This window comes from Megascapheus bottae, chromosome 32 (genome assembly GCF_031878675.1).
Source record: "Megascapheus bottae isolate mThoBot1 chromosome 32, mThoBot2.hap1, whole genome shotgun sequence".
Classification (NCBI taxonomy): Eukaryota; Metazoa; Chordata; class Mammalia; order Rodentia; family Geomyidae; genus Megascapheus; species Megascapheus bottae.
Window position 1 is genome coordinate 7,049,046 of NC_143540.1, and position 24,289 is coordinate 7,073,334.

A 24,289-nucleotide genomic window follows, 5' to 3' on the forward strand; every position below is an offset into this window, starting at 1 on the left:
GCTTTTATTGCTCTAGGGTAGCATTCTACCATTTGAGCCACAGCCCCACTTCTGGGGTGTGTGTGTGTGTGCATGCATGCGCGCACTTAATTTAGAGCTAAGGGTCTCACAGATTTTCCTATCTGGGGTGGCTTTGAGCCATGACTCTCAATCTCAACCTCTTGAGTAGCTAGGCTGATAGATCGGGGCCACCAGCATCTGGCTAGGATTGCCACAGATTTAAAGTCAGTTTGGGGCAGACTTATGATGTGTGTCTGTAATTACAGCACTTGGACGGCTGAGGATAGGGAATTTGAAGTTGGCCTGGGCTTTATCGCAAGACCCTGTCTCAAAACAAAATAAATGAGAGTAAGTAATGATCAGTTTTGCAAAGACCATGGCCACCCTGAAGAATGGGCCATGTGCTCGGCCTTCCTCTGGTGACACGTGGAGAAAGCCTTAAGGGGGGCCGTCAGACTTCCGAGAGCCATCTCAGAGAAGCTGGCTCCGACTGGCCCCAGCTCAGCTAGGAGGATTTGGTGTATTGTTTTGTTTAGTGTGTGTGTGTGTGTGTGTGTGTGTGTGTCTTTTGAAAAACAAGAGATTGAGCCTTTTTATGACATGGATTTTCACAGCGTAACGAGGCAGCGTAATTTCCCATTCTCAGCAGCAAGTGCACTTTTTACACTAATTGCATAATTAGACATAATGTACTAATTGCGGTAATGGATGACAGTCAACTAAACTTTAACTTTAAAAACAGGGAGGCGTTGCTGGGGGTGGGGGGATGAGGGGTGCTTCCTGCCCCTGTGAGTTTGGTGAAGGAGGGGGAAAGGAGCGCCTAGAAACCACTTTGTAGTGCCAAAGGATCAAGGACTCAACCCAGGCCTTCTCCCCTTGTCCTAAGCTTAAAGCCCTGAGGGGAACTTGTGGCCTGAATTTGGAGTGCCTGTGAGACTTTAAGGACAGGTGTAGAGGGGAACAGGGAAAAATAGCGCTATTAATGGGCCACCAACCCAGGAGCATTGTGTCCTCACTTCATCTAGGAAGCCAGGCCAAGAGCCGACTCCTTGTTCTCTCACCTGCCACTGTGTCCTGCCACATACCCTGCACAAGACTGCATCATAATGACCTGGTTACAACCTGTCTGTCTGTGATGTCGCTCAACTGTGTTCATCCCAAACAATCCCTACTGGATATTAACAGTGTGACAGCCAGTGTCACAGTGTACAAACCTTGATTGTGACAGGGCACCATATATGGTTGACTCACCATGGAAGCAGCCCACCGCGAGCTGGCTGTTTGATGGCAGTGTGACCACGTGACAACCTCACTTGGCAAATGTCAGCAGCTGATGAAAAAAATCCTATAACTGAGTGGCACGTGGCACTGCCTAAGAGCTTACTGTGCTGCAGGTTCCAGTGGCCCTTTGCTGAGCCCCCTCCATATGTCCCCTGCAGTAAGACCACCTTGGGGTGGGGCTCTGTCACATGTACTCCTATTGCATATCCTCAGAACGTCTGTATTATAGTTTTGTTTGTTTTTAGTCATGGATCTTGAACTCAGGGTTTGGGCAACATCCCTGATGTGTTTTATTCAGTGCTAGCACTGACTTTAGTGGGTAGCTAATTGGAGATCAGAGTCTGGTGGGCTTTCCTGCCCAGGCTAGCTTTGAACTGCAATCCTCAGCTCTCATCTTCTTTAGTCTGTAATTATAGCACTGAGATTATAGGTGTGAGCCACCAGCACCCGGCTTTGCATTAGGGTTTTGGGGTACCCAGTATGGGACATCTCCTTAGTCTTGTTATCTTACAACCTACACCAGATCTGTTCCGGATGTTCTCAGTGGGAATGAGACCCAACCCCCCCCCACCACCAAAGTGCCTGGATACCCACCAGTCCTCCCCTCTTTAAGGGTTATGTCTATTTACCCAGCAGACTGGGTAAATAGAATGGTGGGGGTGAAACCTGGGGCCTGGCCCTGGCTCAGCTCTGCCTGTCTGGAGACCTTGAACTGGTTATTATCTATCTTCCATACTTCCTTCTTTCTTCCTGGCCTAGCTCAGGGTATCTGAGCCAACATGAGCCATCCCTCAAGACTTCCTTGATCTGTGACATAATCCATCCCCCCCCCAACTCCAATCCTAGACCTTATGATTTTTTTTTCCTAATGCATGCCCACATAGCTCTGGATCTAGGTGTGAAGCATTTCTAGTCCCCTTGCTGCCTCTTCTTTATGGGTTGGCATGTGGGAATGGGTAGTTAAGAGGCCCACCCAGTTGCTCTGATGAGACCAGGGAGCAGACACTACAAGAGGGGACAGGGCAAGCGGCTAATCATCCCAAGGCAGTATGTTAAGACTCAGAATGGAGGCTGGGATACTAAAGCACTTGGCGGAGCCCCATGCTGGGCCTGGGCCTTTGAGGAACCAGACAGCAGCCAGGTGAGCCTGCGTCAAATCTTTCTTGTTCCATTTTCTTTCTGATTTAATTTTCCAGAGATTAGGGCCCGTTCACCTTCACTGCAGAGAGAGAGAGAGAGAGAGAGAGAGAGAGAGAGAGAGAGAGAGAGAGAGAGACAGTAAGAGAGAGAGAAAGCGAGTGTGCCTGTTTTCACTCCCAGGTGGTTGGTTAGAGGATCCAGCTGGTTTTGCCAGTCTTCTGCCACCTCCTTTCCAGGATGGCTGGTTTCCCACCTGCCACCAGCCCATCCTGAGCCTCCCTCAGGCCAGCCAAACTCTCAGTGTGTCCTCTATGCTCCCCTTTTCAAAGGCCACCTCATCTTCAAGTGTAGGGATGTATGCAGGGGACAGAACTGTGCAAAGTGCATCCATTCAGATTCTAACTCTGTCCTGGGACATTGAGTTCCTGGCCATCAGTGTCCTGTGTGTGCCTAGTAGATGAGAGGACCAGAAGAGACCCTCCTCGTCTCAAAAGTGCCCAGGGATCAGCACACTCGAGTGTAGGACACTCCTGCTCCAGTGTGTCCAGGAGCACCTCTCATTCGCAAATGAGGACTCATCTTGGGGTTTCTACAGTATGGCTTCTCTTTTCCTTCTCCCCTCCTACCTTCCTTACCCTGGGCACGTGAGTGCTAACTCAGGTTCCCACCCCACTACTGCTAGCTTTCTGGTACTTTATAAAATGCCCTCTGGTGGGGCCTCTCTGGCTGACGTTGCGCCCAAGGCTTTTGTCTCCTCTAGCAGCTGCTTCTGTGTCTTTGGGATCTTGGTAGCAGCTGGACCCTCCTCTCTTTGTCAGGATAGTTAAGGGCAAGGCTGGCTCTCTCTGCTCTGAGTATGTCCAGGTTACTGCCTATCCAAGCTCACTGGTCCTGCAAATCTTCCTGGAGACCCGGCAGGAAGGTGGGGATCTTTAAGGGGACCACAGATTCCACAAGCAATGAAAATTCCTAGGAAGGCCAGTAGTTTGGCTGCACGTGTGCCTTAAGAAAGGAATTGTTAGAATTCAGAAAGGGTGGGAGCTAGCACAAGGGATGGTTGGAGCAGGAGGAGATGGAGGGACAGATCTTTATAACTAGTGAGGCTAGGGTCCTTCCAGGAAGGCCCTGAGTAATGGCCATAGATACATAAATGGGGCTATATGAGATATGAGACAGGAACTCATGAGAGTGAGAGGCCCCAAACCCTAGATTGTCTCTTGCGGTCTTAGACTCCCCTGCTATGTTCCTTAGCCTCCTCTCCCTCTACCTCCCTAACTTTCATTTCTAGCTACATCCCACTACCACACCACCATCCTCTATGGGATGAAGCCCCCTCCTCCTCCTCCCAATCATGGTAGCATGTGGACCTGCTGGCCTGATCCCATCACTCTCCTCCATCTTGACTGCCTGGGCAAAGACAGAAGTCTTCCATGATGCATGGCTATGGGAGCTGTGGGCTTTTCCGATTCATTCTCTGGGCCAAGGACACCGGCAGGCATGCGATCCTGCTGTGGGCATCGAGGCCCTGCATCTGGTGTGCCCTGGTCTTTCTGTCATTTCACCGCTGGTGCCAGAAATCAAGACTAGAAGCTGGCCCTGGAGGGAAACTACCCCTAGGTAGTGTCCAGGCTCTCCTGGGCTCCTTACTGAGCCCCAGTTGGGAATCACCCCCTGGAACCACATCGCAGTAAAAATGACTGTTCTCTGGGGATGGACCATCTGCTGGGCTGTCATTTGAATCTTCTCTGGGGCTTAGGGCTCCACTCAGGGCCCATCCAGCAAGCAGGGGCGCTGGAACAGGTCCAAGGGTAATGTTGAGGAGAGAATAAGGCACCAGGAGCTTACCATTCAAAAGACTGCTGTCATTCAGGAAGTCATTCAGGATTGGGAGCAGACTGAGCCTGGCAGCTTGACCCTGCCATGCTGGCATTTTGCCGCTATCTCCGTAATAACCCCTTCTAGCCCATTTCTCTGCTTTCACTCTAGAGAGAATTTAAATAGGCAGAGAAAGCCAAGAGAAGCAGCAATTGCACTAGCAAAGGTTTGAATGTCAAAATCCTCATAGACCAGGACCTGAGACCTTGAAGGGGTCCAGGATGTCTCAGTGGACCAGAGAGACCTCAAATGCTGTCATTAGGGGCCAGTCCAAGGTCACTGTGGAAGGTCATTGGGTAAAAGTAGAACAGAGAAAGGAGGCATGACAGAGGCATCCTGATTTCCAAGGTCTCCCATAGCTTTCAGGTAGAAGTGGAGACCCTAGAGTCCTGTTCATGACCATGGAATTTGGCATTTGCCTTGGCTGAGTTTCTGTTGCACACAGACGTGCAGAAAAGGAGCTAGCTATGGCTGTCTGCTCTCAGTGGCGTCTTGGTGTCTGGACTCTCTTTTTATCACTTCTGGGACTAAGGCTGAGGTGTTGGGGACAAAAACAGGGTGGCTGGGAGCGGGGATGGACAGGAAGGAGTCAGGCTGGAGCTGAACAAACCCCAGGAGATTGCATTTGGACACTCAGAAAGCCAGCAGACAAATCTAGCAGGGAGAAAATGGCAGTAGATGAAGGGACTTCCACAGAATCCTGGTGGATCCTAAACCATAGCAGAAGCAGCGATTGTACAAGGTGTGGAGCGTGAATGTGCTTGTCTGGCCTGGAAAATGAGGACTGTCCTTTTCATTTAATACCCTGGACTTCTGAGCTGCAGAGGTGGGTGCGTTTTGGACAGGTGTCACCTCTGAGGCCCTAGAACTGGACCCTGACACCTGGAGATCACCTACTCTCTCTGTCCTAGCCAGATAGCCATGCAGGCTATAAAGAGTGTGCTGGATTCTTCAGCAGAAGTTTCCAGACCTCCCTGGCTAAGCTGTCAAGACACCTGCAAGACCCAGTCTCAGATCCTAGGAATGACCTTGACAGAGAAGCCTGAGCTATGGGAACTTCATCCCTGGCTCTGAGGAAGTCAGGCAGCTGCGCCCCCTGCTGGCCTGAACGGGGCTGGTATGCTGCCTTGCAAAGGCTTCAGCAGCATGGCCCACGCATGCTGGCCACCATACACGCAGGAGCTGCAGTTCAAGACAGAGAAAGAATGTATTTTTAATATCTAAGAACCCCGAGAGGATGAGTAGTGGCAGACAGGTGCCCTGCCCCTTGCCACTCAGTGCCACTTTGACCAGTCCTCTTATTTCTGCTTCTCAGTTTCCCCAACAATAAGACACAGGCACCCTGTATTTCCCATGACCCTCACTCTCTGACCCCTCCTCATCCTCTTGTCTTCCATCTGAGGGTCCCTGAGGCAGGGCCTGGGGAATAGCCTGCCTTGGTGCCCACTTGGGGCCTCTGTCCTTTCTAGCCATGCAGCCAGGCTCTGCAATTCGCCCCCCTCCCGCCCCCAAATTGCCATGGCTCTGCAGGAAGGAGTGACTTCACCACAAATTTTGTTCTAAGAGAATGACAAAAAAGAAAAGAGAAGCCGGGAGGGATAGGGGGTGGCGGGAGGAGGAGAAGCTTGCCTGAGCCAGCTTTGTGCACTGCTTTAACCCTTGAACTGCCAAGCATTGGCTGAGAGCAGGGCGAGGGCTCTGGCAGCGCCCAGCCTGCAGCCCATCCCCCCTGTCAGATGATAGAGGCCTTATCTCTCCACTGTCTTGTGTCAGTCTCCAGACCTTATCTCCCTGCCTGTCTGTCTCTCCTCTGCTGCCTGGGTACCTCCTTTATCTTCCCTTATCACTTCCTCTCTTGTCTCTACATCCCTCCACTTCTGCACAGCCCCATGGCTTGACTTAGCTGTGCCAGCTTTGCCCATGACCTCTGGTGGCAGCTTGGGGGACACAGACCTTGGAATGGATACATGCACCCGGTCAGGCTTGGAGCCATACCCAAGGCTGTATGACACCCACATACGCTACAAACAAAGAAATCCGCTTCTCTACGCACATACAAGCACAGGCTGTGTATCTAGAGGACCTTAGCATTACCCACCTCACCTCCAACATGCGCGCTCGCGCTCTCTCTCTCTCTCTCTCTCTCTCTCTCTCTCTCTCTCTCTCTCTCTCTCACACACACACACACACACACACACACACACATTCATGCACTTACACTTGATTTACAGCCACATTTGTTTGTGTTCAGAGCCACCCACTGAAGTGGAAGAATGGAAGAACGGGCAGATACATTCTCCCATCTACCTAGTCTACCCATTCTTCTCCCATATTCGAAACCTTGAAGACAGAGGAGCCCCAAGGGATACCCAGAATTTCTGCTATAGTATTTTTTTTGCAAATACCCTAGGGGCAGCACCAGCCAAAAGGAGCAAAGCTTCCTGAGGCCATGTGGAGGTGGTTGAGAATGTGCACTTGAGATGCATGTGTGAGTGTGAGAACATCTTCTTGTTAAGATGTGGCTGTGTGGTATATGATTATCAGTTCCATCTTCCCTCACACCCTGTCTCCTTTCTCCTGTCCTCTTTCTGCTGCTCCAGGCCACTCTGAGCTGGTCAATGGATGTTGCTCATGGCTTCAAAACATGGGATCCTGAGGCCCCAGAAAAGGCAGTGACAACTTGGGTCCATCATCCATAACCACTGAGTTTTCATCCCAGTGATTTTAAGTTACAAGCCCCAGGGCTGCTGTCCCCTAAGACCATAAGAGTCTGTGCTTTATTTTATTTTACTTTTTCAGCCAGTCCTGGGGCTTGAACTCTGGGCCTAGGCATTGTCCTTGAGAAATCTCAAGCTTTCTCAAGAATAGTGCTCTACCACTTGAGCCACAGCATCCCTTCTGGCTTTTTCTGTGTATGTGGTACCAAGGAATAGAACCCAGGGCTTCATGCATGCTAGGCAGGCCCTCTACTGCTAGAACACAGATTCTATACTTTCTTAGGAGGCATAGCTAGGATCCCAAGGGTCCAAGGGGCTAAGCTGAGTTGAACCATGAAGAGGGAATGTGTGGGCTCATAGGGTGAAACTGTGGGAGCCATCTGGCCTCAACTTGACTTTGTTTCCTTCCAGATCTACAAAGACAACCGGAACCTGTTTGAGGTACAAGAGAATGAGCCTCAGAAGTTGGTGGAGAAGGTGGCAGGGGATATTGAGACTCTGCTGGACAGAAAAGTACAGGCCCTGAAGGTAGGCTGATGGGTTGGGGAAATGTGGCTTTCAGGGTGGCCTCTCTGAATTTTAGTAGGACCATTATGGGCAGAGCTGGATCCCTGGAGACTGTGGAGAATGGTGACAGGATTGGTCAATTTTCTTTGGAGTTAACTGCATGAGAGGAACTGCCGGCAGCCAAGGGACTGGGCAGAACTGTCTCTAACCCTTGCTGAGCCTGTCTTCTCATTTCTCTGGGTCCCCAGTTTCTGTATGGCTAGATGTGGTGCCCTGAGAGAGCACCTGGCTAAGACAGTTGCTAATCTATTGCTGGTGGAGTCTCTGACCCTTGGGTAGGTGGATCGTTAAGGGGCCATGGGTTTCCTGTGGAGAAGGGTATGGCCATATAAGGCTGGAGACTGCAACCTATACTCTACCCAGGGCCTCAAATGTTCCTCTACTATTTCTGAGCCTCAGTCTACCCGTGGATATTCAGAAGTTGCTCTAAGACCCTTGGCGCCTGTGGTCTTGGAGTTCTGTGGGCAGCAGACACCCTGCTGACCCCAAAGACAAGATGGAAAGGGAAATCTAGTCCTGTAGAGAGTCCTGGATGGGTCATGTACAAATAGACAAAGAGGTATCTGAGCTGCCCAAGTCTGTGTTGATGGTGGCTGAATCCAATAGCAAAAGAATGGAGTCCTGATCCTCACTACCACATGGATGAATTCAGGTGAAAGAAGCCAGTGGTAAAAGGCCACGTGTTATGGAATCCACTTATATGCACTGTCCAGAACAGGCAAAAATCACAGAAAAGTGCTTTCCATTTGGTTGCCAAAGACCAGAGGGAGGGGGTGGTAAGGAAGCCACCACAGATGGATACAGTTCCTTTGGGAGTAAGAAAAATATTCTAGCCAGACACTAGTGGCTCCCACTTGTAATCCTAGCTACTCAAGAGGCTGAGATCTTTGGGGTTCAATAGCCAGCCTGGGCAGACAAATCCAAGAGACTCTTGTCTCCAGTGAACCACCAGAAAACTGTAGCTCAGAGTGCCTTGAACAAGACAAATCCTCAGGGACAGCACACAGGTCTTGAGATCAAGCCCCATGACCAATTAAAAAAACAAAAAGAGGAAGCAAAGGGTGAGTGAGGTCCCGTTTTCGAACCCCAATACTGGCATGCGCGCGCGCACACACACACACACACACACACACACACACTATATATATATATATATATATATATATATATATATATATATATATATATGGGGGATGGATGCGCATGGGAGGTAGAGCCCTTGGTTCGGGGGACTTTTGTGGGTAGTATTCCCACCATCAGTGGCCCCTGGGGAGTGAGCATCATTTAAAGAGTAAAATTAAAAACCCTTGCTCACACATCGCCCTGCTTCTGCTGCTAATGGCCACTTAACCCAATTAAACTGACAGCATTTGTTGGCAGTGTGGCTGTGTCTGTTCAGGAATCAGGGGTGGAGGGGGCCGGCTGAATGTTGGGGAAAACAGGAGGTAGAGAACAGGGGCTGGGGAGGGGAGCGAGGGGGGGGAGCAATCGGTCCAGTTCCCACTTACCGTGTCTTTTCTAAAACTTCGTCACAAGTAGCCTCCTTGATTTGAGCTGAATAAATCCTTACTATAGGGCCTGCTCACTTACCATGGTGTTGGCAGAATCCTTGCCCTCCACCCACTAGATGCCAGTAGCACGTCTCTCCAATCAAGTGTCTCTAAGTACTGTTCCCTGAGGGCAGAGTTGTCCCAGTTGAGAGCCATTGGGAGATACAATCACGGTCAATCAAAGTCCCATAGGGAGGGGAGGGGGACATGGGCCACCTCAGAAAGGTATGGGGCAGCCTCAGCAGGGCAAAAATCCAAAGAGGCAATAGGGAAGCCTGCCTGGAGGAGACAGCAGAGGGGAGGAGACCCTGGTGTATTCTTCCGTGGGGGTTAGACAAACAGGTTGGCCCTGGAAGAATCAGCCATAAGTCAACATATTGCCCAGATCTGGCCTGAGTAGGAGACTCATGAACATTTGTAGAGCAAGAGCTGGGGCTGGGGCTCTGGACCCTGCTGGAATTTGGCCCCAGGGGCCTGACTCTAGCTTGAGGAAGCTCTCAACACAACAGTAATGGTGGGCCAACAGACAGAGGATCCCTGCTGCCTCCACCCACCCTTCTCCAGGCAATTAAAAGGTGTTTATGTGGGACTGGCAATGGCTTCTGCCTCCCTTCCATTACGAACATTAAGAGATCTTGACCCTTCCACTTTTCTCGCTCTTGAAAGGAGCTGCAGACACACGGAGCCAATTAGGAGCATGCGTGGGCGCCGAGGGCCCAAGCAGCCTTTTCTCCCTGATTGCAGCGTTTACAGCTGATTATTCTCCCCTCACCCAAACAGTGTTGCTGCTTCCTGGCAAGGTGCCACCCAGAAGAGCCAGCTGGGGGCCCAGAGGACGGGGGTGGGGGGGAGGAGCGTCAGGATAGTGAATGGGCATCTCTTGAGCACCTATTGTGTGGATGGTCTCCAGAGGGAGGGACCCAGATTGCTGGCCAGGAGACAGAGAGGGAGAGGGAGGGCTCAGGACAACACAGGGAGCATTAAGTGGTAGAGAGCCACTATTTAGGGATGGAGGGCAAGAGAGATCCCTTAGAGGAGATGACCTAAAAGTGTAAAGAAGAGAAGGTTAACTTCTGTCCACTTTTTATATGACCTGGGAGTCCTTGAGATCAGTCAACTTGAGCCCCTGGGCAAAGAGAGGCTATAACAATGGTGGCAAAGAATTCTGAGATTCCCAGAAGGCTCATGAGAGGGATAATACAGGCAGAGCAGGGCTGGGGCTGGGGCAGAGCCACAAGAAGAGAAGCACCTCTCCCTCTCTCACACACACACACACACTCGCTCTCTCCCTCCTCCCCCCCTCTCTCTCTCGTCCTGGAGCTTGAATTTTTTGCTGAAAACTCACTCTATCGCTTGAACCATAGCTCCGCTTTTGACTTTTTGGTGGTTAACTGGAGATAAGAGTCTCAGAGACTTGCCTGTCCAGGCTAGCTTCGAACTGAGATCTTTAGAGTTCAGCCTCCTGTGTAGATAGGATTACAAGCGGGAGCTACCAGTGCCCCCCACACACACCGCCCTTGGTCCCTCTTCTCTTGAAATAGCAGTGGTGAGAAGAGCTGCCACGAGCACCTTTGAGCCAATGGAAGGATCTAGCCGAGTTAGGGTGCAACAACCTGAGAACCCCAGAGTTTGGTAGATGAAACACCCTGCTGCTAAGCTCTCTCTAGTGGCTGGAGGTTAGGTCTGTGTCAGGACTGGAAGCATCTTTGTCCCAACTGAGGGATGGGGCCAACTGGATGGAGGAAATGGCCTCTGGATCTAAGGGGATGCTAGACTTTACTCCCTCGCTTATGTCCTCGGAGGTCCTGGCTGGCAAAGAGGGCAGATGCCTGAAAGCAGTGAGAAAGGGCCTGCAGATACCACAGGGACAAGCTAGACTAATTTAGGATCAGAGGAGAGAAAGATTTAATTGAGTTTTAATAATGTCTGGCCCTTTGTTCTGAAATCTTCATGTAAGGGCTGGGGGTGAGGGGAAAGGGGTGTGCTATCCAAGCTGACCCTAGCCTCGGACTTCAAGGAGTCAAACAGGAAGCACACAGCACAAAGGTGGTGCCTGATACAGGATGCAGAACCCTTTACCACCTTTGTGAAAGCAAATCTGGGAAGAGGGCCTGGAGGAAGTAGTAATTGAGCTGAGCCTTAGAAGGCAGGAAGAAGCCAGGCACGTTGGCTCACGCCTGTCATCCTAGCTACTCAGGAGGCTGAGATCTGAGGATCAAGGTTCAAAGCCAGCCCGGGCACAAAAGGACGTGAGACTCATCTCCAATGAACCTCTAGAAAATGGAAAGTGGGGCTTGGCTCAAGGGTAGGGAGGTAGCCTTGAGCTGAAGAGCTCAGGGACAGCACCCAAGCCCAGGGGTAGGGTGGTAGCTTTGAGCTGAAGAGCTCAAGGACAGTGTCCAGGCTGAGTTCAAGCCCACAAAAAACAAACAAACAGGAAGAACTGTGAAAGCAGGTGGTCACAGGTGGCCATGGGAGGCACAGAAGGTGATGTCACAGACCCACCTAGGGTGGCAAGTGCAGGGGAGGTGAGGAGAACCTCAGGCTTTCCTGTCTTCCACATCTAAAGGACTGGCCAGCCTCAGGTGCCACAACAGGGTTTTCCTTGAAGCAGGCAGGTGACTGGTCCATCATATCATGGAACATCTGATGCCTCGTGTTTCTTGGCTTCTGCCTCTGTCTAGGTACTAGGTTGTCAAGGACAGCAGTCTGCTCAAGGTGACACTGATGTGATCCAGAGGAGAGCCTAGGGGACTTGGGCAAAGGAAAGGGTGCGAGGAAGGAGGCCCTAGGAAAGAATGAATACATCTGTGCTTGTCAGTGGGTGTGGCTAGAATCACAGGCCGCCATGCCCACGTTTACTCACTGATGTGAGGGCTTGCCAACTTTTTTTTTTTTTTTTTTTGGCCTGGGCTGGCTTTGAACTACCATCTTTCCAATCTCACTCTTGGGAGAAGCTGAGATGACAGACAGGAAGCCACTGCACCTGGCCTAGGAAGTGAGTGAGGCAGAGTTGTATGTGAGACTCTTTAAGGTTTAGCTGCCATCGTGCCCTGTGACCCTATCTTATACCAGCACAGCTGGTATAAGAGCACATTGTCGTAGTGGATGTACGTGACGTGGCCCAGAGCATGGAAGGTGGATGAGGATGAGAGGCATCACCCATCCTGCAACCCCTACTTGCATGTGAGCAAACTCACATTCTCTGAGTCTCAGTTTACCTTTCTGTACCATGGGAACAAGTATGCCCCCACATGGCTAGAGCTGACCCCTCCTGTCTTTAAGCCTTGCCTGGGGACCAATTTTTAAGCTTCAGGACCTCCTGCCAGCCCTCCCTTCTGGGGGCCTTAGCAAGGGCCCTGTTCTCAACACACTCCCACTTCCTGGCACGGACTTCAGGCCTCCTGTTTGAGAAGCTGGTCACGGTGGCTGGCCCTTTGTTACAGCCTCTGTGTGTTTGCCCACTCTGTTCCTGGGTGAATGGGACTTACAGCATGTTTGCTGTGTCAACACCAGCTGGAGGCTGGTTATGGAGATGGCTGCACATTGGAGGGCCCCATCCTCCAGCCTCCCAGGTGCAGTCCCTCAGGGTCAGTGAGCCAGTGGACAACTCCTCACCTTGTGACCCACCCATCTGCCTATGGAACTCTTCTCCAGTGTGGGCTAGGCAGGTGTCTGGAACCAAGGAAGACAAGTTCCCCTGGCACAGCTCAGAGAACTCCCTGGAAGAAATGGTGTTCAAGCCTTGGAAAGCTAAGGTTAGGGATACCCCAGCCTTCTGTGAAAGATCCCACTGACCTTCCATAGCCCCAACCCTCTCCTACCTGTGTGTCCCCAGCCGTCCAGCAGCATCCTGGGAGAGGAACCTAAGCAGTCAAACAGAAGACCAGATGAGTAGACAGGGGTTGGGGACTCTAGGAAAGAACTGGAGGCTGCGATGAATCAGGCAGGCAAACTAACACCCATGCAAGAAAGAGCTCCATAGACCTGGGCCAGCTGGCACTAGCGCAGCCCTAAGGGAAAAGGCACTTAGCACAGTAGGAGCACAGGAAGGTGATCTGGGATTCCAATGCCTGTCTAAAAACCAGCCCCTAACAGGTCCCTGAGGCCCAATGTCTTCAAATACTCAGCCAGGTGAGAGAACCCTGTCCCCGGGGCCAGCAAGTCAGTAATAGACACTTAGAGCATCTTCTAAGTAGAGCACTGGTGGCTCACACCTATAATCCTAGCTACTCAGGAGGCTGAGATCTGAGGAGGGTGGTTCAAAAACCAATGCGGCAGAAAAGCTTATGAGATGATTGGAGTTATCTCCAATTAACTACCAAAGAGCCACAAATGGAGCTATGGCTCAAAGTGATGGAACGCTAGCCTCGAGCACCGAAGCCCCGAGCCAGTGCGCAGGTCCTGAATTCAAGCTCCAGGACCACCCTCCCCCACCATAAAGGATCTGTCTTGCTCAGTCTCTGAACAATGATGACAGCCCAATTTTGTGGCAGTGGCCTAAGTGAGGAGATTGCTGCCCTCCCCCCACCCCCGACCCCACTCCAAGGCTCAGGCAGGACTGCCAGGCTCCACAATCTTCCAGTGACACCTTTTCCTGACACCAGTGTATATAGCTGGGTCTCCTTTTATCAAATATTCTTCCACTAATCTCATCTCCCTGTGTGACTACCATGTAATTAGCTCATTTTACAAAACAGTGTATCTGTCATATTTTCCCCTTGCTTTTCCTTTCCTAGAAAAAAAAAAACGATAGGAGAGGATAGAGTGAAGTTTCCTGATATAGGGCATCTCACAGGGGAGCTGTAGCCCCATCTTCTGCACACAGGGCCCCAAAGTAACTGACACACCCCATAGACACCCGTTGATTTACCAAGGTCTCGGTAAATACCCCACACAAGCCTGAAAGTCACTGCCTAGCCTGAGCTGGCCTCAATTTGGCAATCTCATTGCCTCAGCCTTCCAAGTACTGGGATTATAGGTGTGCACTAGCCATGCCCAGCAGAAAGTTATTTTAGTCAGGACTAGGTGCCCAGCCACCACTGTACAGCCCCCACCCATTCCCTAGATGGAGAATCGGGATAAACTGAAGTTTGTCTCCAGGGCTCAGCGTACTACGCAGCCTACTGCTATAGCACGCCCAGCCAGGTAACAGGAAGGACAGGACTTTACGTCCTCGATGGTGTGACCTACTTTCCCACTCTCCCCCACCCCACTGTATCACCCCTTCTTTTCGTTCTCAGACTCCCTCGGGATGTGAGTTTTCTTAAACTTTTAATTAAAAACATTCTCCTTTCTCCTTACCAAGGTTTGCTTCCCTGTGATTTTCCTCTTAGAAGGCAAGATGCAGGGAGGGGGAGAGCAGAGGCCAAGCCTACTGGGTCTTTAGGGTAGACTTGGAGAACCAGAGGTCTGACCTTGGGGAGAATGTTCGTTGCCCCCCGCCCTGAGCTTCTAGGACATCCTAGATCTGCTGGAGGAAGGATTTCTGGGGACTCCAATCCTTGGCCTGCTGCCAGGTACAGACTAACACCAGCTCCCAGGACCCTGTGTGTGTTCCCGCCACATCCCTCAGTAGGTATTCGAGGACTCAGCATATACCCATTACACAGGCCGGGACTTTTCTGAGTGGAAGGACCCCACTGCTCCCCTTAAAAAGGATGCTGATAACTCTGGGGCTGGGGGAGGGGGCTCAGGGTCACGTTGGAACCTGTTGATCACAGGCTGGGAAAGTAGTCCACTGGGGTACTGTCAGGTGAGATGCAGGCCCAGGATTGGTATCAGGGGACTCGAGGGGTCACCATGTGGGTCACATGCAGAATTTCCAACTCAGAACTCGGGGGCACAATGTCAGGTCCTGGCTCATAAGATCAGGACCCCGGGGATGCTGGGGACACAGATCCGTGACATCCGAGAACCAAGGCAGCATCTTTAATTACAGAGCTAGAAGGGGCCGGTCTGCACCACTCTCTCCCAGGCGGTGGCCTATTCACTTTTCCTGACTCTGGGTAGGAGATTACTGCCAAGTTGGGCCTGTACCCAGCCAGTTAGGGGAAAGATGCTGTGCCGGATCTTCCTGTGCTGGACGGTTGCAGGCCACCCTGAGCAGCTGCTGACGTCAGCAGAAAAGAGTTCTTAAGTGCCCTGGAGAGTCCATCAGGGGCTGGGACATGCCCCTGTGCGGTCAGGCGTGGCACTGATAGGTACACATGCCCTTGTGTATGGATAAGTGACTGAGTTTGCATGCATGGAGGGAGGGCAGGAGATGTGCAGGCAGGCTACAGAGGCCTGGGAAGCAGGGATGGGAAGGAAAGGAACTGTTCGACCACTTTGAGGTTTCTGCTGCAAGAACACCATCATCTCACTTACAAGCTATCAGGTGGACATGCTTTAGGCACCCACCAACACGTGTAGATAAAACCCAGGTCCGTATGTCCGTGCCTCCTGTCTAAAGCCACAGGAGCATGCCCTGAGTCCACACCGCTCTCAGATCTACGCATAGAATACATGTGCACTGTGCATCCCAGCCCGTGTTTGCCTGAATGTGTCCACTCATGCCTGGAAATACTCTTATCTATAGATGGCGATTACTGTCTCACGCTTCTCTATACTCACCTCACCAGTACATATCATAGCAGATAGGTCCAGAATGAGGATCTATTTTATGGACTGGGAAACTGAGGCTTGAAAAGGAAAGGGACTTGCTCAAAACCTTACACCATGGCTCTTAGCTGGTACCCAGATCTTGATGTTTTCAACTGGAAAGCTGTCAGAGGTAGGCAATGCCCCTGAGATCCCCTTAGGTTCCATCCCTGGCCCAAAGGGGAACAAAGAAAAATCAGGCTAGATCCCCAGGTGACCTCAATATAGCATGATCCAGAGTGAGAAGCCTTAAAAACAAGACTGGAATCTAGCCATGAGTCTCCAGAAATTTTATCTCAAAAGCGTAATTGTAGGGACTGGGAGAGAGAGGGGGGGGGGAGAGAGGGAGAGGGAGTGTTTAGTGGTAGACTGCTTGCCTAGCATGTTCGTAGGGTTTGATCCTCAGTACCATATAAACAGAAAAGACTGGAAGCAGTGCTATGGCTCAAGTGGTAGAGTGCTAGCCTTGAGCAAAAAAAGCTCAGGGACAGTGCTCAGCCCTGAGTTCAAGCCCCAGGACTGGCCAAAAGGAAAAAAAAAAGTGTACAGAATGTAAAATGTATTAGCAAGGTGCTGTCTGTACAGCACTTCCTCCAGCCTAGAGGTGAAATTTCAGACCCCAGCGCTAGTGTCTGCGCAGGGTTAGCGCTGGACAAGCTGCCTCAGAGTCCCTGTCCTCTTCAGGCCAGCGTGAGCAGCTGAGGGTCTTAGGCACTTCAGTGGCCCCTCAGTTCCCTTAGAATTGGAACATGATTCCTAGATTGTGTCTCACACTTGGTAGTTGTAGAACTGGTGAGTGCTGTTCCATCCATGCTGTGTGTGTACCAGGAGGCCTTTCTTGCTGGGAAGACGTGGGCTGCCCGGCCCTGTTGCCACACAGCAGGGCCAATGGCTGGCTTCTCTCCTCATCAGTGGCCCCGAAGCCATCCGTCATTTACAAATTCTTTTCATTTCCAAATAAAATGATTTGTTAATTTGAGTGAGCGATCGCCACTCGTCCGAGCCTCTTTGCAGGCCCAGGAACAGCTTGTGGGTACCCAGAGCCTCCGTGCCGCAGGCCTGGCACAGACTTGCAGGGGTTGTTTTTCGATTTAAATGTGAATTGAATGAGGAGAAAAATGTTTCTCTTGGCAATTCCATAGGAGCTCGCTCTTCTGACAGATGTTGGAGTTTATTATCCCATCGGGCCGGCGTTTTGTCGAGCAGAATTGCTAATTATTTCAGAGACCCAGCCACAGCCTAGGAAGGAAGGAAAGAAGGGAGGTGGCAGGCATAGTTTGGGAATTGCATCTGTCAACGAGATGGGTGCTAGTATGAAGAGCCTAGCCCCTCACCCCTTCTATCCCTGTTAGAATCGACAGACATCTTGAAGCCAAAGCTGCCCTGCTCTTGACTTTTGTTTTGTACAGTACCTTAGAGGAGGTAAGGAGGCCCATTCTTTGCCAACACTGCGTTGACCACAGTAAGGACTCTAGAAGGTCACGTTTGAGAACTTGAAATGCGTATATTTGGTGGATCCTTGGGTGTGGATGGGAAAAGATGCCTGACAGATCCCAAATGTGTTTCTCCCTGTGTGAAGCTGAAGACATTGACTGAAAAGGACCGCACCTGGACTGGGGCTCTGCTTGTAGGAGTGCGTGGTTGGGTGCCTTCATAACCTTGAGCTGTGGGGTTTGGCATGCTTGTGTGCTGTGCTTGCAGATCACGAGCCACCTGGTGTAGCTGCATGTGTCTGATAGATGTCTCTAGCTGTGTTGCATGCCCCTTCGAGGTGTGCTGCTTCTGTCTTCTTCCTGATCTCCAGTGAAAGGGGAGTGGAGCCTTGGAAGACACGTGGCCAGAGAGTACTGGACCTCAGGAAAGATGGGCCAGGGCTGGCCAGACTACCACTCAGGCTCTGCAGGGGTGCAGTTTGGGAGGGAGGAGTTCTGTAGCAGAGATGTGGTCCTAGCATTCAGACCTCTCCTCCGCACCAACCAGGCCTGGACGCCAATTATAGTATCTTAGAGCAGGGGAACTTCCCAGCCACCCCAGCAGGGCCTCCAGACTCCACTCAGCCCAGATCTGACTCCAGTAAATTGTCTATGGTCAAGAGGAGTCGGGATATGGCAGTTCCCCAGCAGTGTCCCCTGAGAACCCCAGTTTTTCTTCCCACTTCCCCATCCTAAGCCTCCAGACAAGGGACTGACCATCCTTTCAGTCTAGACTTCAGCTCTATTCTCTCCCTAGCCCCCCCCCCTCCCCACTACTGCCACCCCAGTCACCCTCAACACCCCCCTGCCAACTCCAGGCCAACTGAAGCTCTCAGCTTCCTAGGTTTGACACAAAGACTAACTGTAGCAGCTGGACAGTGTTTTATAACCCTAATTAACACCAGATTTCCCCATGGTCCCAGCTCAAGAATCCTGATTCAGACTGAGCACAAAGCAGGGCGGATATTTCCCGACTGCAGGTGAGAAGCAGAAGCTGAACCTGTCCTATGTCCTGGCAGCCCCCTCTAATGGCGGGGGGCGGGGAGAGACACTGGGAGGGGCTGAACATAAGGAGGTGCCCAGCCCCCACCCCAGGCTGAGCTCGTGCCAGGCATCTCTGATTGACCATGTGTCCCTGGGAACCAAGCCCTCTCTCCTCTGTATAAAACTCTACCTTGACATCCTTCCATTAAATAGGGCATGTTCAGAAGAGAAAATTGCTACTATTTTCCCCTTTTACTTCACTGTCATCAAAAATTGATCCCATATTGCATCCTTATTTCAAAGAACGAGCTAAAAAAAAAAAAAAGAAAGAAAAATAAAAATTCCCACTCCTTAGAGCGGCAGCTGCATCAAGCTTTCTACTCCCCTCACTCCCACCCTTCTCCCCTCCCCCCCTCAAGGGAAAAAAAAAAGAAAAGAAAAGGAAATGTGACCTGTTGAGAGAGGGAGCCTGCTGGCCCGGCTGAGGCAATTGAGCAGTTGTGGCTTTGGAATGCACGTGACCTGGCCTTGAGAACGGGCTGGGCACTCGACTGTGTAGGCTGAAGGGGTTTCGATCTGGTGAAATGTGGTAGAGAATGGGGTAATTGGGGGAGGTTAATTTGGATCTAAATGGAGCGATTCATTATCTCAATAAGAAGCATCTCATTTTCCAGGGAGACGGCTGTGCCTGCCAGATGCTGGCCTGCCTGACGTTGGGGTGGTAGCTCAGAGCAGGGCCCCACAATCAGTCTGGCCTCACCAGGCAACCCACCCTGACCTACTGGTGGGAGGAGATAGTTTAATTGGATTTACCCCCACACACACACCCTCGATTCATTTGGCAACATACTGAATAGCTCTTCATAGGGAATATGAATAATGAGGACAGAGCAAAAGAGTTAAAGTGGAGAGAAAACCGGGTACTTGGGCTAGTTCAGCCGACAGGTGGACTCTGAACCTCCTGAAGCCAAAGGAAAAGGGGAGACGTAGGGTTTTGTGTTTTAACAAGAGACTATGAGCCATTTAGGTCAACTCCCTGTGAAAGTCTTAGCTGAGTGCCAGTGGCTCATGCCTGTCATTCTAGCTACTCATGATGCTGAGATCTGACAATCTCAGTTCGAAGCCGGCCTGGGCAAGAAAACCTGTAAGATTCTTATCGCCAATTAACCAGCAAAAAGCCATTAGGGAAACTGTAACTCAAGTGGTAGAATATCAGCCTTGGACAAAAAAATCTCCCAGGACTTGAGTTCAAGACCCAGTACGGGCACGCACACGCACACACACACACACGCGCACACACTCACGTCTCACCTTACAGAGGTGTTCCAAGGAAGTGGAAAGGCCTCTCAGAATGGGGTCCCTGGATCCCAGGGATCACAGCTCAATCTTTCTCTCCCAAGAGTTACCAGGAAGAGGCTGCAATCACTGCTTCAGCCATTGTGCACTGAGTGCTACAGGCCTGAGCTCACCAATCAAAAAGACTTCAGTTCAGATCCTGGCAGCATTGTGGACTCTGAGCACTCATTACATTGTTCTGAGCTTCTCTCCTGAGAAATGGACCAGCGGCACTGGCCTTGCCTCTATGATTGTGATGGCTATTTATGGACAGCTACTTAGGACTGGTACACAAGATTTCTTTGTAGAATACACGTCTAGCCTGATGTTGGCTGGGCTGGAGAGGGCGTGGGGCGGTGGGGGATGTAGGGAACCAGAGGGAGGGGAGAAACATGGAAAGAAATCTCTCCACTCACCCTGTATCTTTAGCACCTAGAACCAACCACAAATGTAGATATAAAAAGAAAGAAGAGGGACCCTCAAGGGTCCACATTATAACCTTCTCTAAGGTCCTGCAGTGATTCTGAGGCAGAGCTCAGGCCCATTAAGTGTCCTCCTGCCTCCTGGGAGTCTCTGCTCAGTCACACAATGTTCCCCCACCCGTGCTCTGATCCATAGCTGTCTATGCTCCTCTTCCTCCTCAGACAGGGCCCAGTGAATGAGGGTGAGGCTGAGGAGTATAATTGACAGTCTCAGAGACAACCCCCGATCCTGCCCCCAGGGTGCTGTGGTCACTGAGAAACTACTTCTGAGCCTCAGTTCCTTCATTTGCACAATGGTGTTAGGAGTGGGATCTGCCTTGCAGGTGTTGGTGAAAGGATCCACTAGCATTCTGGGGGCACAGCCAATGCTTAGTGGTTTGTCGTGCAAGCAACCAGTACTGGTGCCAAGTTAGAGAGGTGCTCTAGAGTTCCTTGTTGACTTGGGTATTTTAGAATCACCTAATACCTCAAGCCCCACAGATCACCCAGCCCTGATACACCTTTCCCGGGAAATCTCCTGGCTCCTGGCTCTTCCCTGGCAGCTCAATTTGGTGCCTTCTCCAGGCAGCCTGTAGGTCCACCCTCTCTCTGCCTGAATAACACCTCACCCCCACCCACCCTTCTTCAGAAGCCTGAGTACCACTTACCTCTGTAAGTCCAAATTTCTTATTATGTCACCAAAAGCCCTGCATGGAAGACTCCATGTTCACATTTTACAGGAAGGAAAGCTACGGCCAGGGATGCCAAAGTCCCTCTGTTTGGTATGGATGTTGAGTCCAAAATGGTTCTTTTTCTGAAAGACAATCTCACACACAAAGCCCAGTTCTCTGAGGAGATAGGGTCTGAGCCAGCTAGGATCAGGAGTTCCTTTCTGGGAGACAGAGCGGTGGAGAACTGACTTCTCACGTCCCCTTCCCATCCCATCCCATTGGAGAGGGACTGCAGCCCAAATGGAGGCTGAGGTAGACAAGATGGCCTAAATAGGCAGGCATGTGTTTCATGGCACTGCCCCGCCTTCTTCAGTTGGCACCATGGTTCTGTGACCGTTGCTAGGCATCTGTAAGGCCCAGGTGGGCCCTACCTGTCGTGGAGCGGCCACGCAGCGTGAGGTAGGCACAAGGCCCAGGCAGGAGCCGGGCCGCCTCCGCCTGCCCGCCCTCCTCTCTCTTGGCAGCAACGTGCAGAAGCCATTAGCGCCTGGCAGTCCGTGTCCCACAGCTCTGACAAACGCCTTAAATGTTGTCGCCACGGCTCCAGCTGTCCCGCCGGCCGCCTTTACTCCTCATAATAACCAAGTGTCGAGGCTGATTGTAGCAGCGGGAGGCAGCCAGTATTCAAAGCGGCTTTTACACTGGGCGTTGCCACCTGGCAGCCAGGCTGTACCTACCCCTGCCCTCTACTTCCAGGCTTTTGTCTGCTTGTCACCTCTACCTGGGTTCCCAGCATTGTCCATAGGCCGGCTGGTGCCCAGCTTTGTGTCCAGGGTAGTGCCCATGCTGCTGCCACCAAAGCGGAGGAGAGGAACAGGGTGAGGTGGCAGGCAGCCACACCCAGCACCTCAAGAATCTTAGTGGAATGATCTGGCTCCACTTCCCACGAGGGGACCACTGTGTCAAGCCCTGACCTCATCTTAGGCCAGCCTCATGTCTTGGCTCTGCTGTCCAGGGAGGCAGCAAGGCTAGTTGGAGACCAGCCCTGGTGTGGATGAAATAAAGCTGGGTTCCAGTTTGAGCCCCACCATTCAACCACTGTTTAAGCTTGAGCAAGTGGTTCACCCTCTCTGGGCTCTGGTACCCTTGTTGGTGGAGTGAGAATAATGACTGGGTTTCAGAAGCCATATAGAAAATATGGAGTGAAACAAGGAACAAGGATGCTCTGTAAAAAGAGGCTTGGCTGGGGCTGGGAATTTGGCCGAGTGGTAAGAGTGCTTGCCTAGCATGCATGGAGACCCAGGTTCAATTCCTCAGTTCCACATACCTAGAAAAAAGCCAGAAGTGGTGCTGTGGCTCAAGTGGTAGAGCTCTAGCCTTGAGGAATGCCCAAGGGCAGTGCTTAGGCCCTGGGTTCAAGACTCAGGGCTGGCAAAAAAAAAGAGGCTTGGCTGGCCATGGTGGCAAGCGCAAGCACCCTAGACATACATCCTTGGACCAGTGGAGGCTCTGGAATAGTCAAAGCCTGTATGTGCTGCCAGCCTCACCTGCCTGCAGAGAAGCCCATTGTTCTTTGTCCCGGCTGAGAACCACTTCCCCTCTCTCCTCTGTCTGCTCTTGTCCTTCAGGTTTTGTCTGCATCCCCTTTTCCCAAAGCCCCCCTAACTTGGTCTAACTATACTCTCTCCCAAACCAGCTGGGGATAATCAGAATCCTTCTCTTACCATCTCCTCTCACACTCATGCAGTCTCATGAACATACTGGAAGCTCCATTTTAGAGATGAGGTCATCATGACAGCGTCAGCCACCTGTATTACCCACACAGCTCCTGGCTTTGCCATCATCTGGTACCAATCTCTGTGGGTCCAGCCTCAGTCCTGCTGGAAAAAAGAGAGTAAGCTAAGTCTCACTCTTCCCAGGGCCTCACCCACCCCTGCCCCCAGGCTTCCCCCATGAAGCAGAAAGCCAGGACCCAATCTGGATTGATCGTGAGGTCTCTGGTCCCTGAATCGTTTGCTTACAGTTTCCCTATCTCTCTAATGATGGTCGAGGGCAATGGACAGAGAGAGATGACGTGTGAGTAGCCTCGGACAATTCATCAGATGTTTTTTTTTTTTTCCTCAAGGATGCAGGAGTGATGGGAGCCATTGTAGTCATGGGAAACACTGGTGATGATGGAAGTGGGAGCTGTGGGGGTTCTTTGGTGATGGAGTCGTAATTTAGGGGTGATGATAGTGGTGGTAGGGCCAACAGGTGTAGTCTATCAAGCAGCCTTGACCCATTCATGATCTATGCCATCAATGCAGATGGGATGCAATGGGGCTTGCTTGGTTCTTTTTTTTTTTAACCTCTAGTGAGCACAGCCTTCTGGGTAATGAGATGTAAATTGACAGAAAAGACAATGAGCCAGCCTGCGGCCGGTGGGGCAGCTTTTAGAGTCAGACTGATTGCCTCCGTGCCAATTTGCATGGCATTAACTGTGCATAGCTCCTCCAACCGGTTCATGCATTTCATCAGAGGTCACCCTTATGGTTGCATCCCGTAGAAGGTGACAATCTGTGATCCCAGACTAGGGACAAGAGCAGGGCCACTGTGACCCTGATCTGAATAGGGATCCAAGATGTGATTTCAAAGGGCTAGGGTTGTAGCTCAGCGGTAGAGTACTTGCCTAACCAGCACAAGGCCTTGGGTTTGAATCCTCAGCACTGCAAGAACAAGATGTATCTTCAAGAAGTCTACAACTATAGGAAAGAACATACCATACAGGGACAGACTTGGTCTCTAACTCTCGTGGTGGTCTGAGCGGTCTCTCTAGGCCTTGGCTCCCCCACTGATGGAACCAGTGGCCCTCAGTCTCAGGGTCTCTTCACTGAAGGGGATGTTCCTCAAGTTCCGCCCTGCCTGTGATATATTGCTCAGCAAGAGTGACCCACATCCGAATCTCTGGGTCCAAGATCACGTGTCGTAGACATCTGAACAGATCCACTGTTTCTGTGACCATTGCTCAACGCTGTACCTGGAATCATTCCTGAGATGTGATCTGGAACCCAGCTTGCTGCCCCAACTCAAAACCCTGTTGGCCATCCTAGCTAGCGCTCTGTGTCTCTGTCCATGGTGCTGAAATTTGGGACCTGACCTATTTCCGTTGCGGCTTGAAGGCCCCTTTCCTGTTACCTTTGCTGTCTGACTCCTGAGACTCCTCTAGCTCAGTACAACCCCTGACTCCATTCCACACCCTTTCCCCCAGGACAAACAGCAATAAGACTGGGACTCCATCCCCTTGCCTTCCATGACCATTCCACCCAGTGCCCCTCAGACACATCCGGTGCCCGTCCAGCCCCGCCTCCCTCTTCACTGTCCCACTCCTTCTCCTGAGGTTGGGCCTAATCAGAGCTAATCAGAAAATTATGAGCTGCCTGATTACTGATTAGATTCCTAATGTTAATAGAGTCGAGAAGGGCCTGCTCGGGCTTGTGTTTTAGGAAAAAAGTATAAAAATAACATCATGTGAAGGGAGCATGCGGCTGGGTGTGGGGTTGGTCTTTAGTTAGGGTCAGGGGACCAGGTTTAACTTTCTGGTAGGATACATTCTAT

General features: G+C 51.3%; 1 protein-coding gene across 2 annotated transcripts in view; it reads left to right on the forward strand.

Moving 5' to 3' along the window:
• The window catches only part of Cacna2d2 (calcium voltage-gated channel auxiliary subunit alpha2delta 2), a 114,948-nt gene that overhangs the window by 54,711 nt on the left and 35,948 nt on the right, over positions 1 to 24,289 (forward strand). For both annotated transcript variants that reach the window (XM_090323458.1, XM_090323459.1), the window contains exon 3: positions 7,425 to 7,541. In XM_090323458.1, the coding sequence (XP_090179584.1) occupies positions 7,425 to 7,541 (117 nt within the window). The remainder of the gene's footprint in view (positions 1 to 7,424; positions 7,542 to 24,289) is intronic.